This window comes from Carettochelys insculpta, chromosome 5 (genome assembly GCF_033958435.1).
Source record: "Carettochelys insculpta isolate YL-2023 chromosome 5, ASM3395843v1, whole genome shotgun sequence".
Lineage (NCBI taxonomy): Eukaryota > Metazoa > Chordata > Testudines > Carettochelyidae > Carettochelys > Carettochelys insculpta.
In genome coordinates this window covers 83,239,223-83,262,605 of record NC_134141.1, presented here as the reverse complement: position 1 = coordinate 83,262,605, position 23,383 = coordinate 83,239,223, and the positions used below count along the sequence as shown (strand labels likewise).

The following is a 23,383-nucleotide window of genomic DNA, read 5'->3' as shown; positions in this document are numbered from 1 at the left end:
AAACTAAGAGAAGAAAAATCTGGGACCCACTTGATACATGCCCAGTGGTGGCCCCCCCCACCCCTCCTTTGACCCTGAAACTAAGGTATACACACTGAAGTCACCATGTACTAAAAGGAATTGAGTCACTCCAACACAAGACGCTGAGAATCCCAGGTATGACTGATGACTAGGCTAGTTATGGGGAAGGTATCTACACTTTTCTGAGGTTGAGAATAACATGGAGTGCTGCGATTTCATTTCCAAGCCTGTAACTCCCCTTCTGTTCTTTGCTGTATATTAGCATAGGTTATCTTCCTGAGGCTACACTAGGTGTTAGCAACTTTTGGCATGTAGCCCATTAGGGTGCTCTGCTGGTGAGCGACTTGCCACTTTGCTTACATTGACCATCTGCAGGCACGGCTCCTGCAGCTCTTACTGCTGGCCGTTCTCCATTCCCGGCCAGTAGGAGCTGCAGGAAGTGGCATGAGCTGAAGGGGCACGCTAGCCATCACTTTCTGCAGCTTCCATTGGCAACGAATAGTGACCCATGGATGCTGTGACCAGCGGGGCGCCATGCTTGTGGATTGTCAATGTAAACAAATGTCTCACAGCCATCAGCAGATTACCCCAATGGGCTGTGTTGCTGGGACCTGACCTACACTCTCTAGGGAGGCCTCAAGTAATCATATTTTAGCCTAACTGCTTTGTAAGTCTGAATAAATGGTTCTAAGAGCTTGAAAACAATAATTTGAAGCAATTGTTTTTAATATTCCAAATGTGTCTCTTTAGAACCAGTTTAGTCAAAGAGAAGTGACCACTCTACAATGTGCCTTAACAACATGTGCACCCATGAAGTGTGATAAATGTGTTAGTACTAAAGAACTAATGGTCATTAGTAAATGTAATAAAATATCTTGGTAATTTGCATTGTACCTTGATATAACTGCTGTCTCTCAACTGTAGCCTGTGACAGCTGCTTGCAAGGCTGTATTGTTTATTTAGTACACACAATTGGTTGTGATTGCATTTAAGTGGTTCTGTATTAATTAACAAATTGTTGGTTAAGAATAAGGAAGTGTCCTTATTTGGAAAATACTGTTCAAGTTGAAAGAACCGATCATTAAACTAGTAAGCTAACATGCCCTGGATACAATAAAAAGGGGTTATCCCACAGCATTTTAATATGTAGCTTGTTAAAGATATAGTGTGAGCTAGTAGGTCCAGCACTAGACTCGGACGTAAAAGACCTTGGGTCTAGTCCCATCTCTGGCATTGGCCTACGGGTGGATCTTGGGCAAGCCACTTCACGTCCATTGGCATCCATTCCTTTAGCTGTAAAACAAAACTAATTATAGATCAAATTGGTTAGTTTTTGGCTTTAAATCTAAAAATGCATCAATTCACACATACAACAGAAAGACAAGAAACATACCAACACCACTTCATCACTTTTGTATTTTATTGTGGAACTGAGTTTGTTTCCTTTACATCAAATATCCTCAATGGAAGAGGGGATATTGCACACAAATATCATAAAAGCACTACATATTACTTTCACTGGAAACTATTTTTCTACATTAGATATGAGTGGATAGAATAGAAGTGATGCAGGATTATAAGACATATTACCATACACAGCTGCAGACTGACACAAACACCATTCAGAACAAGAGAGAGGAGTGTGTGAGGTGCTTCTCAGCTGGCAACAAGACTGTTTCTTTCCATAGTTTGGAAGATATATGGCTGCATGCAAACATGTGAAAGCATATTGTACTTCATAATTGCTCTTTTACTGTTGTGATTACAGCCCAGTCTTGAATGAATTATATGGAGTGCCTAGCTAGTTAAGTGCAGAGAAGCTTTTTTTATTCCTTTTTCCCTTTCTTTTCAATATTTTTATGCTGCCTTTTTATTTAGTTATTTGATTTTTTTTGTAAAGTCACAACAAAGATTTTTTTTTAAATAGCAAACATTTTTCAATCAGGTGAATAACATAATTGCATTCAAATAAATGTTTGTCATTAGGCTGTTTTTAGTGTTTTGTTCAATTAAGTGAAAAAGATGAAAGCTTACAGTTTCATTCAAGTGTAAACATTAGAGTTTTTCCTTTTCTAATAAATCCAGACCAAAAAATTACCAGTTCTCTCAAAATGTCATCACTTAGCAAGAACCTCCGGTGACAGATGAATGAAGAGGCATGTGACAGAAACTTCTAAAATGTACAGTAGTAGTTGCTTGCAGCTGAATTTCTTGTGGTGGGAAGGGAGGAAAAGTCATTAACAAAACTATTAAATCTTAGTAAATGGGTACTGGAGGTCTCCTAAACCATATAAGCTATTGCTGACAATTTTAAAAATCCATATAGACAGCTGGATCCATTTACCACATTATATAAGATAACTGTAAAAAAAAAATCCAAGCACGAACTCTACCAGAGATGGAATTAAAGGGATGAGGACAAAGTTGTCAGCCCCCACCACAAGACTTTGAGAAGGCATGCAAGGGGGTATGTTTATAGTTTGGTAATGCATGTGATCTCCAATGCTAATTCTTCATTGAATTTTATTCAGCAGTTACCCACCACCCTAAAAAGTCATGATTGGGAATGATGTCCTGGGTAACACTATCATTGAAGTAGAGTGTTCTTTGCACTCAAATATTGAATCTTTATAATTAATCAATATCAAACCATGCTCCTAGAAATCTGTGCTGATCAACAGCGCTCACCATTAACGTACATGGTACATTTTGATGATTGTTACTAAACTAATTGTGTATGACTATGACTAGCACAATTAGATTAGTTACAGAGGCAGGAAAGGCATTAAGGGCAAGAGGAGCTAATTGGGAAGTTAATAACACTCAGGCTTGGTTGTCATTTAGAAGGGTGGCTGGAACAAGTATTACAATATCTCATAGGAACAACTGTCAGCTGATTCGAAACAGCTGAGTTTAAGAACAATTTGTAGCAGCAAAAAATCAAAGTACAGTTTAAGATTGGCTGTAATTGGCCTTTTTAAAATACAACAATTATTTGAGCTGTTACATATTTACTTGGGGACTTGGAGATTTGAAGCTTGTTTCTGCTTTAATTTATATTAATTTACCTTCAATTTCAATGAAGTTACTCCTGATTCACCCTGGTGTAAGATTGAGGTCATTGCTCATTATTAATTAGATTTTGTATTCAAGTGGAGAAACAAACTGTTTAAAATTTTTGCAGAGTCTGTAATCTGCTCCCCCAACCCAAAACGTCTGAAATCTTAACTACATGAGAGAGTAGATAAATCAGAAAGAACTGTGGTAGAAATCATACAACTATTCTGCCATAATGGCTAACTGATAACATAGTTTGCCATTCATTTTGTAGACAAAATACATGTTAAGTAAATGATTATGAGCTCAGCAAATTCCACTTGTTTTCACAATACATTTCCCTTTTTTTTTTTTGTACCATAATCATTCTGAGTTATTCTCAAGGATCTAAAAGGTAGACCAATAAATAAAAAAAGCATTGCTAATGTTAACAAAAATATTAAATCCCCCCACCCCATATTTGACAAACAGTAATTCACAGCATTAAATGGGCTACAAGAGCCCAGGATTAAAGGGCTCTGAAGTAGTATTAAAAAAAAACAAACAAAAATTAGCAGTGCAAACATACACCCACTGAACAAAAATAAACTAACAATGTTAACATTTAAAATACATTATTACATAAAGAAAATAAAATGAGGTCTTTATTCACTACCTAGCGGAACTCAAAGCCTACCATAAAGGAGAATTATACAGACCAGCACAAATCTCCATTTTTGGACGCCTTTATCTTATTTAAATTCTGATGCACAAGCCTGCAAACTAAAATGTATCAATAGTCACTATAGCCGTAAAGCTTCTGAGACTTAAGACTCCAAACTCTCAAACAGTGGAACCGATTTGTTTGTGGTACCTTTGGAAATGATTGGTAGACACTGGGAACACTTTAAAAGAAAAAACAAAAATGCATACACACAACCCCCACCACCCCCAAACCACTGGTTGGCTTGCTTAAGGTTAAGCATTGCTTCTTCAATCTTATTAAAGACCTTGGGAGAACGGTGAGTCTAACTACCACTTTGTAAATCGTAGTCAATTGGCATTTCAACTCCTATTTTTTGTGAGCACTAGTAAATTTAATCATTTGGGGGTTTCCCCAAAATTCTTGGCAGTTAAATGTTTTCAATAAATATGTTACTGCAAAATCATACTTCATTCTCACCAGAACCTCAAACAGTATTATGTATTTTTCTTACAAAACTACTAAAAAAAATTGCCTTCACCTGAATTTTTTTCTTTGCATTTTCCTGTAAACAAAATCTTTTGTTAAAAAGTCATCTAGTAAAAGTTCACAGAGCTAAAAAAAAATCTTCTGTACATTTGTTCCCATATTCACTCTTAAATTAACAAATAAAATAACGTAAGACAAAGGAAGGTAAAATACTGTACAGACTCACTGAAAACCTTTTTCAATATACTGTGTTTCACTAAGGTTTGCATTTCTGACAGTGGACACCACGTCGATCTGGCTTCTTCAGAAAAAAAGCTTTCAGAAATGTTTCCTTCATTTTGTTGAGCTGTCCAGGTGTACCAATGAAGTGTTCAGCTAACATACATAATTTATAGTACCAAATCGTTTGACCAATCAGATAGGCGTCTAGTACCACACATGCACACTCACACTTCTTTACTGGTGTAACTATAATCCTACACAGATGTTTTATAAACTTGCTGTCTCACATTAAAAAATAAGTGCATTAAGTATCTTTGTACATTCAAGTCACTTTCTAAGGCAATTTGTCTACTTTATGTGCTCCCCAACTGCTTTGGTATTTTGCTTCAGTAAATTGGCTGTTTGAGTGTTTAAGCATGCAGGTTTGTCAATTCTGCGTGAACTAAATGAACATTCAGTGGGAGCATGCCTTAGACCAACATGGCTGCATGTTAAAAGAAAAGTTTTAGAGCTCTGAATGGGGTTCAAACTACTTGCATATTTAGTCTATAATTATGTTATGTCAGTATGTAGAGTTAATGGCTAATGAGTGTTTAGATCTTATGTCCCTTCAAAGCCACATTCAGTTTCCTTTTATTTATCAGCTCACATAATTTTGTAAACTAAGACCCCCCACCTTCATATAACTCAGACAAATGCACATTTAAAACTTTCTTTTCATGTGAGAGCATAAGCAGACTGCAGTAAGCAATACATCTGTTGCTGTGAGACTAATGCAGACCCAATTATTTATACTTTCTCCTCCTACCCCTCTCTCTATTTCTCTCTCTCTCTCTGTGTTTCTTTCTAGGGCAAATGCCACTAGCTGGCAGAAGTCAGTTGGGTTTGCTAGTGCATGGTTTCCAAATGTTCAGCGGAGATGAACCAGGATCTGTAATTTTGCAGTAATTTGAACCCTAACTTTGGAAATACTGTTATTTCCCTTAGCAATCAGCAAAGACTGAAAAATATTAGTGATTTGCATCACCGTGACACAGTATAGCATTTGGCAGGTATATAGTTCAGCAGTTGATTAGATGGGTTGAATTTTTAGAAAAGGTATTTTCAAACTGAAGAATTTCTGGAAATAAAAGTTTAGTGTTGTGTATGGCCTTGTTTCTACAGTTCAATCTTGCATGCAGGGAAAGATTCGTCTTGCATAACGACAGTGCTGCTGCTTGCCAAAACCATGATGTTGAGGTCCTGCTGTTTCTCATGGGTCTCCTGGTACCATTCCCTCATCACTTCTGAATCATGGGTTGGGATTAAGGTCACCTACAATATGCAACAGAAAAACTGTTTAGGAACGGACACTAGAAACAACTGATGTGAAAAAAAAGAGTCTTGATGGTAAATCCTAGTCAACAAGTAGATTTTCCTTTTGGAAGAAAATGAGCATGTTAAGCAAGAAAATAGGTAGGATACAAGAGTAAGCAAGAAACACTTTAGCCAATTTAAACAAAGCAAGAGTCTGATACTGGGAGGTGTCACTTTCCAGGGAAGCTAAATGAAAAATAATTAACTGCAGCTTGCCCTTACAGTGTGCTGTTGTAACCCACTGGTGAGGGTGTTCCATATCCCTGTCTGTGCTGATCCACAGAAGACATGAGTAGTACAGCCCCAGGCACAGAACCATACTGCTTTAACTCAAACTCTAACAACACCTGCCTTTACCTCAGAAGGTCCCTTCTTCAAATCCTAATACAGTATGTTCTTTGTTATCCAGAGCTTTACTAACCAGAATTCTTGGTTAACTGCAAAAATTTCATGGATGGCAGTATAGTTTTTTTTTTCCCCCCTTACTAACTGGAAAAAAATACAAAAATTATCCAGAACTTATTTTCAGTGGTAGTGTTTCGTGTATAAATATTAGCTTATGCCGTGATGTACAGCACAGCAAGAGAGAATCTCATGTATCGTTTATATTAGTTCAGCATAGAGTGATCAAAGGAATCTTTCTACATCTGGGATTGGTCATTGATGCTGGGTGTATGACAGCAGCATAAAGTTACATGTAGTTAGTGTTAAGTATTGCACATGTTCGGTTTCACATTAGTGTTCTGTGGTTTGGGCAAATTGACAACTACATGTAGGCTGGGTCTACATGTGCCCCTTCCTGTCAAAAGGGGCATGTGAATGAGCAGGTTTGAAAGATGCTAATGAGGCGCTGCAATGAATATGCAGTGTCTCATTAGCATAATGGCGGCCGCGGCAATTTGAAAGTGCGGCTTTTCGAATTGCGCGCTGCCCATGGAGACGGGACCTTCGGAAAGGAACCCCCCCTCCCAGTTTTCGAAAGCCCTTCTTCCTATCTGTGATCGGAAGAAGGGCTTTCGAAAACTGGGGGGGGGTCCTTTCGGAAGGTCTCGTCTCAATGGGCGATGCACAATTCGAAAAGCTGCACTTTTGAACCACTGCGGCCGCCATTATGCTAATGAGGCACTGCATATTCATTGCAGCGCCTCATTAGTATCTTTCAAACCTGCTCATTAACATGCCCCTTTCGAAAGGAAGGGGCATGTGTAGACCCAGCTGTAATGTGTGAAAATGTGTGATCCATAGGTATTATACCTCTCTGTTAACCAGAACATTTGATTAACTGGAATCCCTCATTCCCCACTGTTTCTGCATAACAAAGAGTGTTTTGGCCAGACTAGCAGCCATCAAGCTACAGTTCTGTAGATTGCAGAGGCAGCTTGTGGGATTAAGGCAAGGTGTTCAGTCTTTTAATTATCAAGTCTGAGAGGCAAACGAGGTGCCCTGAAGTTAAAAGTTTGCTACACCAATTCATGCAGTATTCACAACTGCAGTAGGTAAGCTCCCTTGTGTCCACATCTAGCACAATGTAAAAATAAGGCATATTGAACTTATATCAGACAATTTTCAAAATCCTTTTGACATCACAGTAATACTGTAGAATAACAAATACCTAAATGTTTTGTATAGATCGAATAACTCCTGAAAAAGGACAGAAAAAACAACACCATTTTAATAGAGATATTCCTGAATGTAACTGTTCCTGTGTTAAAACTACATGGGAAAAAAACTGCAGCGTGCAGAGACTCCAGCCAGTGAGGGCAGAGCAGAAACAGCCAAAGCAGGCACTGCTGCAATGGGCAGAATGGGTTTGAAAATGTGGACCAGCCAAGGCCATCCCTCTCTCCAGTACTTCACAGGACCCTTCCTAAGAGTGGGCACTAGGATAACCTTGAGAGAAAACTGTAGAGTGGAGCCAGCCAAAGCTCAAGCTAGTAGGGGCGGAAGCAGCCAAAGAGGAACCTTTGGGCATTTGACCATTCTGAAAAATGTGTACAGTTTTGACTGTACATTCTCCACCTGATGCCGTCTGCTCCCAAACTCTCCTTCCCTGAGCTTTTTTCCATACCAACCTTTGCTCCCCTGCTTCACCCTCTCTCCTTCCCTTTGTTTTCCATTTAGCTGACCGCTCCTAAATAAACCCACTCTAAAAAGCGAAACACAAATGATGGTTCCCATGGAACTAATAAACTAACATGACCACATTGTTCCTGCTGCTTGTGTATTAAACCCTGTCCGTCACCCAGTGTTTATCTTCTATATTTACATTGTTAGTTCTTCTGGACAGGGATCGTCTACTGTTCAACAGTTGTATAGCACCTTGCAAAACAGGGCCCTATTTTTGTTGGTCCTGAGGCACTACTACAAGAAACATTACTAAATAATAATAGTTCCTATGAGGACTGCTCCTTAAAATGTATCCTTTTCTTTGGGGGATTTCCTGATATGCTGAATAAATTCCTCTAAATCGTGTTGAGTTCTGGTTTTATAAATACAGGCAGAAACACAGTCTCCTTTTCTGTAGAAAAGGAAAAATTCAGCAGGATGGCATTGGAGGCAACAATTTAATAAAACCACGTTTAATTCTTTTATTCATTTGAGTGGCCAAATGTATGATCTATTCCTCAATGTTTTTCCCACATGAAGAACACAGAAAAGTTGTTCCCTATCCTCTCTGGTATGTATTATGGTGACAGAGCTTTGGCACGCAGGAAAACAGCTCGTAATGAAAGAATGAAAGAAAGGACTGGATATGACCATATCAGCAACACTGGAAATAATAAATAAGGATGCCAATGTATCTGGGTATCATGTTAACTAGACAAAGAAAAATAAAACTGCTTTTATCTAATCTGTGCTACTCGATTACAAGGAATTTGTATAAATAAATAGGCTTATTGTAAATAATGTTATTAACATAATAGTTTTAATTGAATTCTTATTACACTAGCTATTGTGGAAAATTTGACAAAAAGGATGGTATGTTTCTTAATCTGAACTCAGGGAAACTCTTTCATCGTTGACGTGACTCTTCAAACATATCGGGAATGGAGGTTGTTCATTGTTCTCAACTTTAAACAAAACATTATGGCTGTTCTTTCAAAAGTTTGCAGCTGAACATTGACTTAACTCAGCTGTGAAACTTTACTATGTAGAAGAAAAATAAATTCCATGCTGATATTAGATAAAGAAAAATGGTTTCCCTTTTTTGCAGTTTATGTTTAATATGGCACTGTACTGTATTTTCTTTTCTTGTTTTTGTGGGGGTTGGGGCTCCTCTGCTGCTGCCTGATTGAGTACTTTTGGTTCCAAATGAGGTGTATGGTTGGCTGGTCAATTCATAACTCTGGTGTTCACAACATTAAGGTTCTACTGTATTATACATGCTACTAGCATATGTTGCTGTTAAATGGAAAATGACAACGCAGAAGATGAATCAATTATTTTCTATTTTGCACAAGGGACCCTTGAAGATACCACAGAATAGGTATCAATGGATTTTTATTAATTGAGCTAACAAACTGTTTTTATGGACCACAGACTAATGCAAGCCTTATACCGATATGCATCTTGAGAAAATTAAGGTTGTGCTTATAGCATTCCTGAATTTGACTTTTGAACCAATCTAATATTAGCATGGTACTTCTTAATTTTTAAAAAATTGTGTGTTTAGGTTAAAGAACCTAGCTCATATTTAGGAGCTCAAATTGGCAACATCTCTTGAACCTTCTCTTTTTGCTAAGATCACTTGGGCTTGGCTGAGCAAGTCATGTCATCATCTCTCTCGGCAGGAAGAACCTGGTCCTCATATATGTCACTTTTATTAAAAAAGATTAAGGAGGGTTCATCAACAGTACAAGAGAGGACCCTCTTCTGAACAAGGAGGCATGACTTAGTAGTTTCTCTTGCTTTCTATGATCACTCTTCATAATGCTTTTACTTCATAAATAGAAATACCGTGAGAGCGCTTACCTGCATGTTACTTCCCCACTGAGCTTTGCCCTCCAACAGGGAGTCCAGAACAGCCCTGCTTGGTTCTTCCGCTGCAGGGTCATTTCCACTCACCACGTAGTAGGATGACCTCACCCTTTTGAAAAACTCAACATCAACATTCTTGCTATTGCTGTGGTTGGGAATATATACGAGGTCCAAGTACACTGGAGGTCCTGGAGGCACAGCTGTTGATTTTGCTGGTTTACTATTTCCAGGTCCTTTTAAAACAAGCACAAAAGTCTGCCATTTATTAGTGAAAACATATTTATTAGGTACCATTATAGCATTAAAGGTGACATTTTTGAGCCCCTGCATCAAGCACCTACTGCTGTATTTCAGTGCACTCATAAGAACATAAGAATGGCCATACTGGGTCAGACCAAAGGGCCATCTAGCCCAGTATCCTGTCTGCTGACAGTAGCCAGTGCCAGGTGCCCCAGAGGAGGTGAACCAAAGACAATGGTCAAGCAATTTGCCTCCTGCCATCCATCGCCCGCCTTCGACAAAAGGCTAGGCACCATACCTTACCCCTTGCCGATAGCCATCTATGGACCTAACCTCCAAATATTTATCGAGCTCTCTTTTAAACTCTGTTAGAGTCCTGGCCTTCACAGCATCCTCTGGTAAGGAGCTCCACAGGTTGACTGTGCGCTGTGTGAAGAAAAACTTTCTTTTATTAGTTTTGAACCTGCTACCCATTAATTTCATTTGGTGTCCTCTAGTTCTTATATTATGGGACCAAGTAAATTACTTTTCTGTATTCACTTTCTCCACACCATTCATGATTTTATATACCTCTATCATATCGCCCCTCAGTCTCCTCTTTTCTAGACTGAAAAGTCCCAGTCTCTCTAGCTTCTCCTCATATGGGACCCGTTCCAAACCCTTAAACCCTTAATCATTTTAGTTGCCCTCTTCTGAGCCTTTTCTAATGCCAATATATCTTTTCTGAGGTGAGGAGACCACATCTGCACACAGTACTCAAGATGTGGGTGTACCATAGTTTTATATAGGGGAAGTAAGATATTCTTCATCTTATTTTCTATCCCTTTTTTAATTATTCCTAACATCCTATTTGCTTTACTGACTGTCGCTGCACACTGCATGGATGTTTTCAGAGAACTATCCACTATAATTCCAAGATCCCGTTCCTGATCTGTGTTAGCTAAATTTGCTCCCCGTCATATTGTATGTATAATTGTGGTTATTTTTCCCAATGTGCATTACCTTCACTTTACCCACATTAAATTTCATTTGCCATTTTGCTGCCCAATCACTCAGTTTGCTGAGATCTGGTGTGCTTATGTTGTTAGCCTATTATATCTAATGGCATTACCTAATTTGGTTATATCCCATATATATGTCTTATTGGGAGAAAAGGAACAGAATAATCTTAACTAGCTAACTAATCAATGAAAATTCATTACCGGTATTGGCGGTCATTTGAACTGTAGTCAAGCACGATCATTAAGTTTTCAAGAATTATCCAGTCACTGTGATTATGGAATTACTGTTTAATAAATGTGACTGTTTTTCCAAGTACAATGATGGTGGCAGGACACTGGCATTCTCTAGCATGTCTGATATCACAAGCCTGCAATGCTTTTTCAAGACATTAGTGCCATAACTCAGTGTTGTGCTGGCAGCCACAGGCACCGTTAATGCTCTCTCCTAATCACCCTGCAGGCATTTCAGTCTCTCAAGGGTGGCCACCCAAGCACTCACTCAGCTTACAGAGAACACCAATTATATGTAGGGATGTTAATGGCTAACGGATTAATCTGTAGGGGCTGCTGCAGGTGGGAGTTCTCCAGTGTGGTCAGGACAGTCTCCATCTCTGCAGCTGGGGGGAGTCTTCGGGAAGCAGGTGGGTGGGGAGAGAAGAGGCCAGGGTGCTTGGGACTGGGGCTTCTCCAACCTGGCTGGAGTGTCTCTGCCCATGGCATACTCATGCATGCCAAAGAGGCCCACTGTGAACATCTAGCTGTCATTGAAGTATAGAATAGTTTTTAGAAAAAGCATCCAAACATGATTTTAAAAATTACAGTAAGGGAGAATCCAGCTTAACCCTGGGCAAACTGTTCCAATGGTTACTTATCTTCACTGTTACAAAATTGCCTCCTAGACTAATGAGCTTTCTATAAACAAATTTCTGTTCCCCATGTAAACGCTTATAGACTGTTCATCAAGGCATACGTTAACCTTCTCTTTGTTAAAATGAACAAGTCCGAGCCCTTGAAGTTTTCAATATAACACACATTTTTTTTCACTTCTTTAATCACTTTGGACTCTTTTCTGAATGCTCTCCCCCAATTTTTCAGCATCCTTGAAATACGGACACTAATACCAGATGCAATATCCAGTAGCAGTCACAGATGTTACAATATAATGTCATAAAAATAGTTTCTGCTCCAGAACTACAACATGCACTGTAGATTTTTTTTTGGTTCTTAGAACCTACTTGACACCAGGCAGAGGTTCAGAGGGTATGAAATGTGCTATGAACTTCAACTGACTGCAGCTCCAAAAAAAATAAAAAAGATATACCAAATATACATCTGCCTTGGGAGGCCAGGAACAGCAGAGCAGCATACACATAGTGGGCTCAGAGATAATGGAGTCTGGTTTGCTAGGAATATATTCTAATCCTATAGGGAAAGGTTCTTGAGATCCTTCCGTCTCCACTCCAGACAGCACACTTCTAGCTCAAAAGGTGCAATTTCTTGCTATGGGGTGATATAGTCTAGTAGGAATGCATTCTGTTTCTATTGCAACAATAATAAACCACTCCAGGTTTGTTCTTTTTTTAATTTAATCAAGTAATATAAAGTTAAATGTGGATTCATGATTAAGCCAAATATATAAAATCCCATACATAATTCAAAAACTTCACATATTAACCAGTTTGTTTATGTAGATCTGCAGAGATATCTCTATTTAACTATGATTTTTGTATTGACAACTGAAAAACCACAGTATTTTATACCAGATTCTGCAGGTTCCTAGAAGCAGGACAGAGTGCTTTGTATCTAAGATTATTCTTGAGATCAACAAACCCTAAGTATAAGCCCTGCAGGTGACTCTACTCTGTAAGTATGATTTACAGCTTTGAATGCACAGGAATGCCTGTAGGAAAAGGATCTCTCTACGGCTATGTCTACGTTAGAGAGTTTTGTCAACAAAACTCATGGAGCATCTACACACAAAACTCAGCATTTCCGCTGACAGCATTCTGCTTCTCCAGGATCAGGAGTAACGTCTTTGTTGACAGTTTCTGTTGACAATAAACCCGTATAAATAATCCAAGGGGACCTCTGTTGACAGGGCTTCCGGTTAACTGGGCAGATGTTTGCTGAGCTTCCAGTTTGCCATTCTGTCGACAGAGTGGCCAGACAGTTTGGCCACTCTCTGTTGACAGAGCAGATTGCTCTTTCGATCTGCTTTTGTGTGTGGATGTGATCTGTTGACAGAAGCTTTGCCAGAAAAATCTCTTCCAACAGTAACTTCTGTAGACTACACTGTAGTGTGGACGTAGCCTACAAGTTTAGTAAGCCAAAAACCACAAGATTGCAACCAGACTTCACGAAAATGCACTCTTAGATAACTGCCCGTATACTGAATTCTTAATAAGGACTAATGCACTGGAACAGTAAAACACATCTAATTACCTACTACTACACTCATACAACCCAAACTAATTAACCGGGCTTGTTCACATTAAAATTTTGTGTCTAAATTATGTTTGTAATGAAGAAAACAGTTGCTTACTCTTCATTTAACTTTTCATATAGCAATTTTCAGCTTAGCCAGCTGCCTAACAAATTGGACAAATAATGCTATACTAACACTATTTCATAGACTTCCTCTCTAATTGTTTGATATCTGAGCAAATTAACACATCTAAATTATTATTAGCTTTTTCCAGAATGAAGAGCTAATTCAGTGAATTTAATTATTTTAAATGTGAAACCTTATACCACAGATTTTAAATAAACATTCATTTTCCTTAGGAACACCTCACAGGCCAGATTCTCAGCAGATGACATATCAACAAAGGTCAGCTACACCAGCTAAGAATCTGACCCATCTCCTTCTGATGCACACAGATTCAGATCTGTCCTTACCTGAAGTCACAGTCTTTGCAGACTTTGAGGTTGTGGTATTTGTTGCATTCTTGGACTCCTTATCTTTTTCCTCAACACAAGAAGATTTTACTTCTGGAATAGAGATATTTTTTGCTGCTTTCTCCACAGACTCTTTCTTCTTTGGAGAAGCTGTTCTGGAAACTTTGTCTAAAGATTCCTTTAAGCCACCTGGCTTTGGTGAAGCTACCTGCTTTGATTTGCCATCACTTTTTTTGGCAGGTGAGGAAGACTTGGTCTTTGTACCCTGCTTTTTAGTTTTTGTCTTTTCTTTCAGATCCTTTTTCAAAGGTTTGCCTAAGTTCTGATCAACAGGCAAAGCTTCTGGGTCTACCATTGATACATCTGGGTGTCGGGGTGAAGGACTGCGATCTTGCATTGGGACTGGTGGAGGGTCTATATGTTTGTATGTAATTGTTTTATCAGTTGGAATGGTTTCAGATTCATCTTCTGAGTCAATGTTAGCATCTGCCGTAATAGAAGGGCATTCTTCAGTCTCTGGTGGAACATCTGAATCAGTCTGAGATGGAGCAGACTCGCTTACTGAAGTGGGAGGAGTTTCATCACACTGGCGCACTTGCTGTTTTCCTCCTGAAGGTGGCTGGCCTCCTCCAGACTGGGTTAACGGTTTTTCTTGTTCTTGAGACTGCTCTTCACTTGCAAACCACTCCAAGGGATTTGGGTTGATAAATGAGGGTGAAAGTTCAGTTTTGGGATGCTTGTATTCACAGGAAGACACAAGGCATAAATCAACATCTTGACGAGTTTCTCCTAGAGATGATTTTTCTGAGGCAAAACGTATGTCTGTTTTATAGGAGTAACCAACAGCCTCAGGTGAGCTTGTTGTTTTCCCAGGTGTCTCATAGGCGTAACCTACAGCCTCAGGTGACCTTGTTGATTTCCCAGTTGCCACAAAGGAGTAATCCATGGCTTCAAATGAGCTGGCAGTTTTGCCAGGTGTCTTATAGGCATAAGCAACAGCTTCAGGTGACCTCATTGATTTTCCAGTTGTCTCGAAGGAATAATCCATGGCTTCAGGTGACCTGGTGGTTTTCCCACTTCTCTCAAAGGAGTATTCCATAGCTTCAGGGGATATGGTAGTGGTCTTTTCTGTTGGCTCATAAGAGTAACTTTCAGTCTCAGGTGACCTGGTGGTTTTCCCACTTCTCTCAAAGGAGTATTCCATAGCTTCAGGGGATATGGTAGTGGTCTTTTCTGTTGGCTCATAAGAGTAACTTTCAGTCTCAGGTGACCTGGTGGTTTTCTCAGTTTTCTCGTGGGCATATTCTACAGCTTCAGGTGACATGGCGGTCTTTTCTGTTGGTTCATAGGTATAACTAATAGGCTCAGGTGACCTGGTGGGTTCCCCAATTCTTTCACAGGAATAATCCATGGCTTCAAAAGACCTGGTGGTTTTCTCTGTTGTCTCATAGGAGTAACTAATGACCTCCGGTGATCTAGTGGTTTTCTCTGCTGCCTCATAGGAATAACTAATAGCTTCAGGTGACTTAGCTTTTCCAGTTGTTTCATAGGAATAACTAATGGCCTCTGGTGATCTAGTGGTTTTTTCAGTTTCATCTTTTTCTGTGAAGGCTAAAGGCTCTGGGCTATGTTTTGTTAGAGGCTCTTGCATTGTGTCATGTATTGCTGAGGTATGGTAACCAAATATTTTATCTGAGGACACATGAAGTGACAATGATGGCGAGTGGCAAGAAGCAGCTGTTTCTTTGATCACAGAAGATGAATCTGAAAAACTAGGTGAGCATAAAGGAGAAGATTTTCTTGAAGTTACCGGAGATAAGTCAGACTTTGGTGAAAGCTTTTCTCCCAGGCTCTGCATCTTTTCTGAGGTAAATGAAGAATGAAGTGGCATATCTCTGGGTGTGATGACATCTGAGAGTGTTTCCTCTTGCAGGGGAGAAGCTACCTGTGAAGGTGTATGTGCTGATGAAGTTGAGGATGAAGCTTCTATCTGAGATACTGAAATAATCTCTGAAAGATCCTTTTCTTGAGTATAACATGTCTGCTCCACAGGTGACATCTTATGTGAAAAAATAGGCTCCTGTATATCTGAAGGGCTAAAATCTACTTCAGTTGGTCCGTTTTCAGATATATGGTGTATACTGGTGCCTATTGTGGGGTGTTCTGGAGACTGTCTACTGAAGTCCATTGCCAAAGACTGTTCAGGGGACTCTTGACTGAATTCCACTGACATCGCTGACTGCTCAGGAGATCTATGCTCTAGCACAGGTGTTCTTGATTTTGCTGTTTTAGGTGAAAAATCTGGTGGAGAAATTGACATGGGTCTTGGACATTCTTCTTTTGATGGAGACATTTCTGTTTCCTGAAAAATTGTTGGGGTTTGCACCACAGATACAGAAAGAGAATCATCGACTTCTGTAGAATGTGGTGATCCAACTTCAGCATGTAAAGAAGGAGATACATCATCTGTAGTTGGTTCTGGAAATGAACTAGTAGCAACAGAGGCTGTGGAGACTGAAGCAACTCCTTCTATATGTGAATATGTGTCTTCTGCTACAACATCATCAACAGGAGTTGCAGATTTGTCAGAGGCAGTTCCTTCAGAAATTGACATCTTGGTGTCTTCTTTAAATGACCCAAACTGGCTCACATCTATTTGGGTAGGAGACACATCTCCTGCTAACTTCCTTTCATCCAAAACCAATGCAGACTGAGAACTAGTGGTTTCAATGTCCTCCACATTCTTTGCTAGATCAAAACCTTTTGCTGGCATAAATGCCATACTTTTTTCATCTTGCTGTCCTTGGAAAAGATTCACAGAGGTGACTTCAGAAAGTGGGCTTATTTGAACAGGAGACTTCTCTTTTTCACTTTTCTCCTCAAAATGATCTTCAGTCTGTTTGGCAGTTGACCTTACATCAGCAGTCAAAAATGTATCATAGGAAGACTCTGAACCTATCAAAGGTGGACTTCGTAAAGGAGAGAGAACTTTTTCAATAGGTGACTCGGAGTCTGGCACAGGCTCATCCATAGGGCTTATTGTGGATTTTGCAGTTTCATCTTTGGCATCACTAAATTCAAAACTAACTGGAGCCTCTGCTGCCTTTTCAATTAGTTCAGAAGGAAGTTGGCTGGACTTTTCATCAGTGGGAGACTGATAATAAGGTGTGTGGCCTGCACTACCAGCAGCAGATTGGGAAGGAGACACCACTTCTAATGTTTTATCATCAGGGCTGACACAATGCTCTTCAGTGATTTCTGGGTGTTTATCAGGTAATGCAGTGAGGGCTACAGGTTCATCTGATGCCTTAATCTCATTCGGAGTCAGGGAAAAGTTCACACTACGTTCACTTAGCGGTGTTTTAGCAACTGGTGATGGAGGTGATGGACTCTCAACTGGACTCTTAGCTGGGCTATGCTTTTCATCAAATGCCTCTGAAAAGGTATCTCTGATTTCTAATTGAGTAGTACTTTTGATTTCATTTTCTCTTTGGTAATACATTTCTTGAAAAGAAGATTTGCAGAATCTGTCCTCCTCTAATGAAGAAGGAGGTGAGAGAGTAGAGGCTGAAGCATTATAGTCTTTACCTTCTGTAGCATCAGTTTTTGATCCTTCAGATAAACCATTGAAAGCATCATGAAGTGGAGAAAGTTTAGGTCTCGTATATTCTTGAGAGTACATTGATGTCTCATACTTAGTAATGTTTACAAATTCTTGAGAAGGTGATTCACTTTCTTCATTGTTCGTTTCATCACTCATGATATCCCGAGGAGTTGACATTTCATCCATTGGTGTTGGTTCACTGGATATTTCAATGGTAGACTGAGTGTAACCTGAAGTTGCAGTGAATTCTTCATGTTGGTCTTCTCTATTTTCTTCATCAGAAACAGTAGCTTCACTTTCTGAACCCCCAGGTAAAGTCTCATCATGAATAGAAGATGCTGGTTCAACAGCTGGGGACTGAGGTTCAGAGGGTTTAGTTGGTGTGATTATGGGCAAGCCATATTTATCTTCAATTTCACCAGCCTCCGCAGCTTTGTCTACCACAGCCATAACATAATCTTCTTCAACTTCTACTCTTTCAGTTTCCTCCTGTTCATCTCTGACATCCTCTGTTTTGTCTTCCTCCTCAGCGTCTTCTTCAGTCTCTTCAGTTTCCGCTTTTTCAACTGTCTCTTCCATATCTTCAGCTTGTTCATCTCCTGCCTCAGATTCTGCTTTTTCAAAATATTTATCTTCAGTTTTAGCATGTCCATCAGCATCAGTCTCTCCCATTTCTCCTGCCATGCCAATACCCTGTTTTGTAATGCCCAGTGTTTCTTTTTCTTCCTCATCTTCACCTTGTTCCTCAGCCTCCTCAGTCTCTGCCTTTTCTTCATAATCACCCGCTTCGGATGATTCCTCAAAACCAGTTCCTTCATCTTCAAATTTTTCATTGTCATCAACTCTGTGCTTTTCTACAGATTCCAGCTCTTCAGGTGTCTGTTCACATTCACCCTCGGCTTCAGTGGTTGTTATGCCTTCATCAGGAGAGTCAGCAGCTCCTTCAGTATCTACTGTTTCTTTCTGAATTTCATATGCTTCCTTTTGTTCTGAGTCAGCTAGTTTCCCTTCACCTTCTATTAACTCTACTGGAGGCTTTGTTTCCTTTATAATTTCTACTTCTTCAGCCTTTAATTCTTCAAAGTCTTTTGTTAAATCCTCTGGTGAAGACATAAGAGACCTCTCAGCTTCAAGTTCTTTTCCATTTGCTACTACTCCAGCAGCCACTACTGTCGCAGCTACAGCAGCAACAGCTCCCGCTGCAGCCACAGAAGCTTGTGTGTCACTGACCTTGCTCTCTTTCTTTACAATCTTAATTTTGCCCTTTTCCTTTGATTTTCCAGCCAGCCCAGCTTCCTTTTTAACAGATTCCTCTTTCTTTGGTGCTTTAGGTTTTGTTGCAGGCTTTCGGGGTTCAGCTGAAGGAGCAAGTGCTTTCTTTGTTTCTTTAGGAAGTTTTTTTATGTCTTTTTTGGATTCTTTTTCTTCTTTCTTAATTTCCTTTTTCTCCTCTTTTTTAGCTTCCTTTTTTGCTTCCTTTTGGGGAGCTTCTTTCTTTACTTCTTTTTTAGTCTCTTTTCTCTCTTCTTTTTTCACTTCCTTTTTCACTTCTTTCTTGATTTCTTCCTTTTTAGGCTTTTCCTCCTTCTTAGTAGGTGTTTTCTCCTCTTTTTTAGAAACCTCTTTCTTTGATTTTTCTTTTTCCTCCTTCTTTTCTTCAGATTTTACTTTCACTTCCTTTTTGACATGCTTCTCCTTTGCAACTTTTGGTTTGACATCTGCTGGTTGTTTTTCAGCAATTTCAGATTTCACTAGCTGCTCCTCCTTAACTGTGATTTCTTTTTCTGTTACTGAAGGTTTTGTCTCTGCTTTTGCTGATTTCTCCTTTTTTACTGTAGCCTTTTCCTTACTTTCAACTTTCTGGGGTTTTTCTGGAGGACTAGGCTTTGCTGGTTCAGATACTTCTTCTTTAGATTCTTTTCTGACTGTCTTGGTTGATACAGTCTTTGTGACAGGTTTGAGACTTTCTTTGCTGTCTGTTCGCTGTTTCAGCTTTGCTTGTTTCACCACTGGACTAGGTATGTTACCAGCTAGGTCTTTCTGTGTAACCATTGGCTGTTTAAGGAAGTCTAAATGTTTGAGTTTTTCCAGTCCTTCTAGGATGTTATATTGGGTGCTGTTTCCTGGAAACAAAACTCTGATTATCTTTTCTGCAGGATTTGCTGGATGCCATACAATCAGTGATGAGACTGAAGTCAAATAGGATACTGGAATATCTACTTCCTGACCATTTGGCAGCAGTAATTCAGCCTTATCTTTACTTGTACTAGTCCACTGTTGCATAAAATACTGCATCTCTTTGCTGTTTTTGACTGGATTGAGCACATACATCTCAAGTTTGCCTACTCCCATTTTTTGAAATAGAATGATAGGGTCAATGGTATTTCCTATGTTTCTAAACAGAGGTTCTGGTTTCATAGATAACTTATTTAAATACTGGAGAGTGAAACAGGCTTCTTCTATGCTTCTTTTTACTCTAAAATTAGGATCCAGGTTTTTCAGATTTTCAGGAACATTGAGGAATACAACTCCTAAATCAGGTGAGATTAGATTTTTCATCCAGTCACTGTTGGTAGTAGAACCTTGTGACTGTTCCTCTTCTAACTCAGCTATCTTTCGTTGAAGCATGCTATTGATTCCTGGTAGATTATCATCCCCAATATGGGTGAGCAGAATGGAATCCACTCTGTCTAAATGTCTGATAAGTTTCCAGAAGCAAGATTTTCTTTCAGATCCCCCATTAATAAGCATATTGAATCCATTCACTGCAAACAATGCAGAGTCCCCTCTTCCACCTGGGAAAATATAACAGCAGGGTTTTGAGAGCTTCAAGAACCCTCCAGATGTTGGTGGTTCCAAAATGTCAAAGGGTGATGGTACTTCTACCGATTCCGACAGATACTCTGTGAATTCAGAAAGTCCTTCCATTTCTGGCAATATGGATGCTGAGTTGAGTTTAATGTTTATAAAGTCTTGAAGGTTATGTCTGTCAAGGTTTGAATTTTTCCAGTCGCCTTCTTCAGGGCAAAACAGAGTTAAACTGGCTTTGTTTGCAGGGTGTGTGGTGCTCAATAATTCTCCGATCTAGCATTTTAAAACAAAAAGAAAAAAAGGTGGATGTAAAGGTAAATAGAAATGTCTCATAAAAATGTAACATAGCAAGGCTGTCCTTGGGTTAGTACAAGCAACAGTATAAGCCTCACACTAAAGTTACAACATGTCTTTCCATTCTTTTTTCCACCACAGTAGCTAATACTAGGCACTGAAGGAATCTGTTACTGTTAGCTTATTACTGTACTGTTTTTAAATACAAAGGACGAGACTGTGCCTGGTCCCTTCTTGGGTGCTCAAATCACCGCTTGCAGACTTCATGGAGAGGCTGTGTACAATGGGAGTCCTTATTTTCAGAGAATAGCATGAGGGATTCCATGGTGCTGATGCTCCTAGTAGTTCTACTCCCTGCCTCTCTCACTTCACCTAACCATCCATTAGAGTTGGCCCAGTACCCAGAGGAGCACCCGTTATACCCTCGTTACAGGGCATATTTTTACTGGCATCCTATAGGAGCTCCACAAGGCATCTGAACCATAATACCTCCTGAAGTTTTGGCTGGAGAGGATGCTAGTGCAATATTCCCAACATGGGGTTATATTCCACAATTCTGTCATTATTTTAATGGTTTTTAAATGGTCTGGCTCCAAAAAAGCAGGCGTTATGCCAGAATGGTTTACCTATTGGCCAGCTCTTGAGAAGAAGAGAAGCTGGCAGGGATGATGGAACAAGCTGTATAGTGGGCGTGCTCACAGCCACTGAACCAATCTGTAAATCCTGTATATAACTACAGTGGGGTGCAGTGGCTGCTCAATAACCCAGAGGGGGAAGGGCCTCTCCCTGAGTGCTGGTGGATAGAGCCCCACCCCTACCCATCACCTGTCCTGGAAGCAGGACAGGAAATATACAAGGTAGGTCCAGAAGCCCAGTTGGACCCCAGCCACTGGAGAAGCTAAACACTTATCCTGAGCTGGGAGGCCATGGCGGACCTCCCAGAAGTAGATGACTGGTCAGGACCACCAGGCCCACAGACAGACTCTCACACCAAGGACCTGCAAGCCCTCACAGTGGCTCCATTCACATATCACCCAGAGAACCACAATGGCCTCTACTGTGATATATGCTTGAGGGAGAGATTTAGGAAGTAGCCCAGGGATAGTCAGTCCAGTTCTGGTAGAACCAGTGCATGTGAGGGTGTCAGCATGTTGTGGCCCAGATTCTGCTCACCCGGTGGCAGATGGACCTGCCACTGTTAGGGCCCTCGGCTGGGAGGCAGTGGAGAGGGCATGCCTGCATCCCCCCATCACCCCAACTATGAGAAGCTCCTTCGTTTCTCTACACAAATGCCTATGCTCCGCAGCTCTCCGCCAGAGCTAGAAGACTGTGTTGCCCGACCCTGAGCTAGGCCCTGGGACTTGTTGACTATTTGCTGCCCTGCTCAGTGAGGACCTGAGTTCAATTGACTGTATACTTGGCCTGATCACAGGCCTGGCCCTCTGGGCTTGTGCCACAGCTGAGTCCTTACCTGAGACTAGATGAGTGGGCTGAGTGGTCCTCTGACCCAGAAGGGGAAGAGCCTCTCCCTGAGCCCTTGTGGGAGGAGCCCTACTCTTGACTGAGTTACAATGATGAAAATCATTTGAAGTCAGGGAGTACTGTAGACCAGGCAGTTCTGGCACCTATAGAGGCTGATTTACTGTTTCAATTACAAAAGGTTTGTTCTCAACTATGTAAGATCATTAGGTTTCTGAAATATGGGAACTAAGGAGGCAGAGGTGCATATTCTTAGTCAACGTAATTTTGCAAATATATACATTTCAGATGGAACTGGGGACTCTAATATTTACATATAATTAGACTAGTGTTTCCCAAATGATGTTCCACAGAACCCCAAGTGAAAATGAAGAGTCAGTGAGCAAATTCGTCTGCAGCTCCCTTCCCTACAGCTGCTGAAACAGTAGAACTAAATGTAATTGTTTTAATGGCCGGCAGGGTGGCGGGAGGGATCTGGCTGTTAAACCAACTGAATTTAGTTTCAGTATGTCAGTGATAGCAGGGAGCTGCAGAGAGCCCCTCAACTTGCCCCACTACCCGATCAGCCACACCCCTCAGGAGGGCATGGCTCAGCTCACACCCCTCTCCCCGCGCCCTCCAGCGGAACACCTCCACACCAGCCTTTCTTCCACTAGGCACATGTGGCCACCCAGCACAGGCTCCCCAGCCAGTGCCACGGATGGGTTAGCCCCAGGGCTGGGACTGGGGTTGAGGCAGGTTAATCCTGGGGATGTGCGGGGGAGGCGGGGCTGGATGAAGGGGTTGGGGCTAAGAGGGGTACGCCTGTGGATAGCGAAGGTGGGGGGGTGGGTTTTGAGGCACGTAAAGCCTAGAGATGGCGGGGGGGCGGATTTGGAGGCCGGAGTGGGTAGAGACTGGGAATGAGGTTCACAAAATTATTTCAAGCTTAAAAGGTTTCCATGGCCAAATAAAATTGGGGAAAAAACTGAATTAGACAATACAACTGCCATTTTGTGGCTTTTTAATAACATTCATATGTTTAGTAATTAATTTCTGAATAACAGAGCATGTATCATATCAATGCATATATGTAAAATAAGAGTAAAAAAAGAACCACAGCTGAGTTTTGTGGATAAAAATCCTATGGGTTACATTTTGACATAACAAAACACAGACCAGATTCTGAGTTCTTTTAGCAGTTTAAATCCAGAATAACTCCACTGATTTCTCCAGTGCTGAATAACATCTGGAGGTCCAAAACAGACACTG

General features: G+C 40.5%; 1 protein-coding gene across 2 annotated transcripts in view; it reads right to left on the bottom strand.

Moving 5' to 3' along the window:
• Window positions 1-1,425: 1,425 nt before the first annotated feature.
• The window catches only part of MAP1B (microtubule associated protein 1B), a 99,335-nt gene continuing 77,377 nt past the window's right edge, over window positions 1,426-23,383 (bottom strand). For both annotated transcript variants that reach the window (XM_074995415.1, XM_074995416.1), the window contains 3 exons: window positions 13,945-20,632; window positions 9,800-10,038; window positions 1,426-5,785 (listed from right to left, as the gene is read on the bottom strand). In XM_074995415.1, the coding sequence (XP_074851516.1) occupies window positions 5,630-5,785; window positions 9,800-10,038; window positions 13,945-20,632 (7,083 nt within the window). In that variant the 3' untranslated portion in view covers window positions 1,426-5,629. The remainder of the gene's footprint in view (window positions 5,786-9,799; window positions 10,039-13,944; window positions 20,633-23,383) is intronic.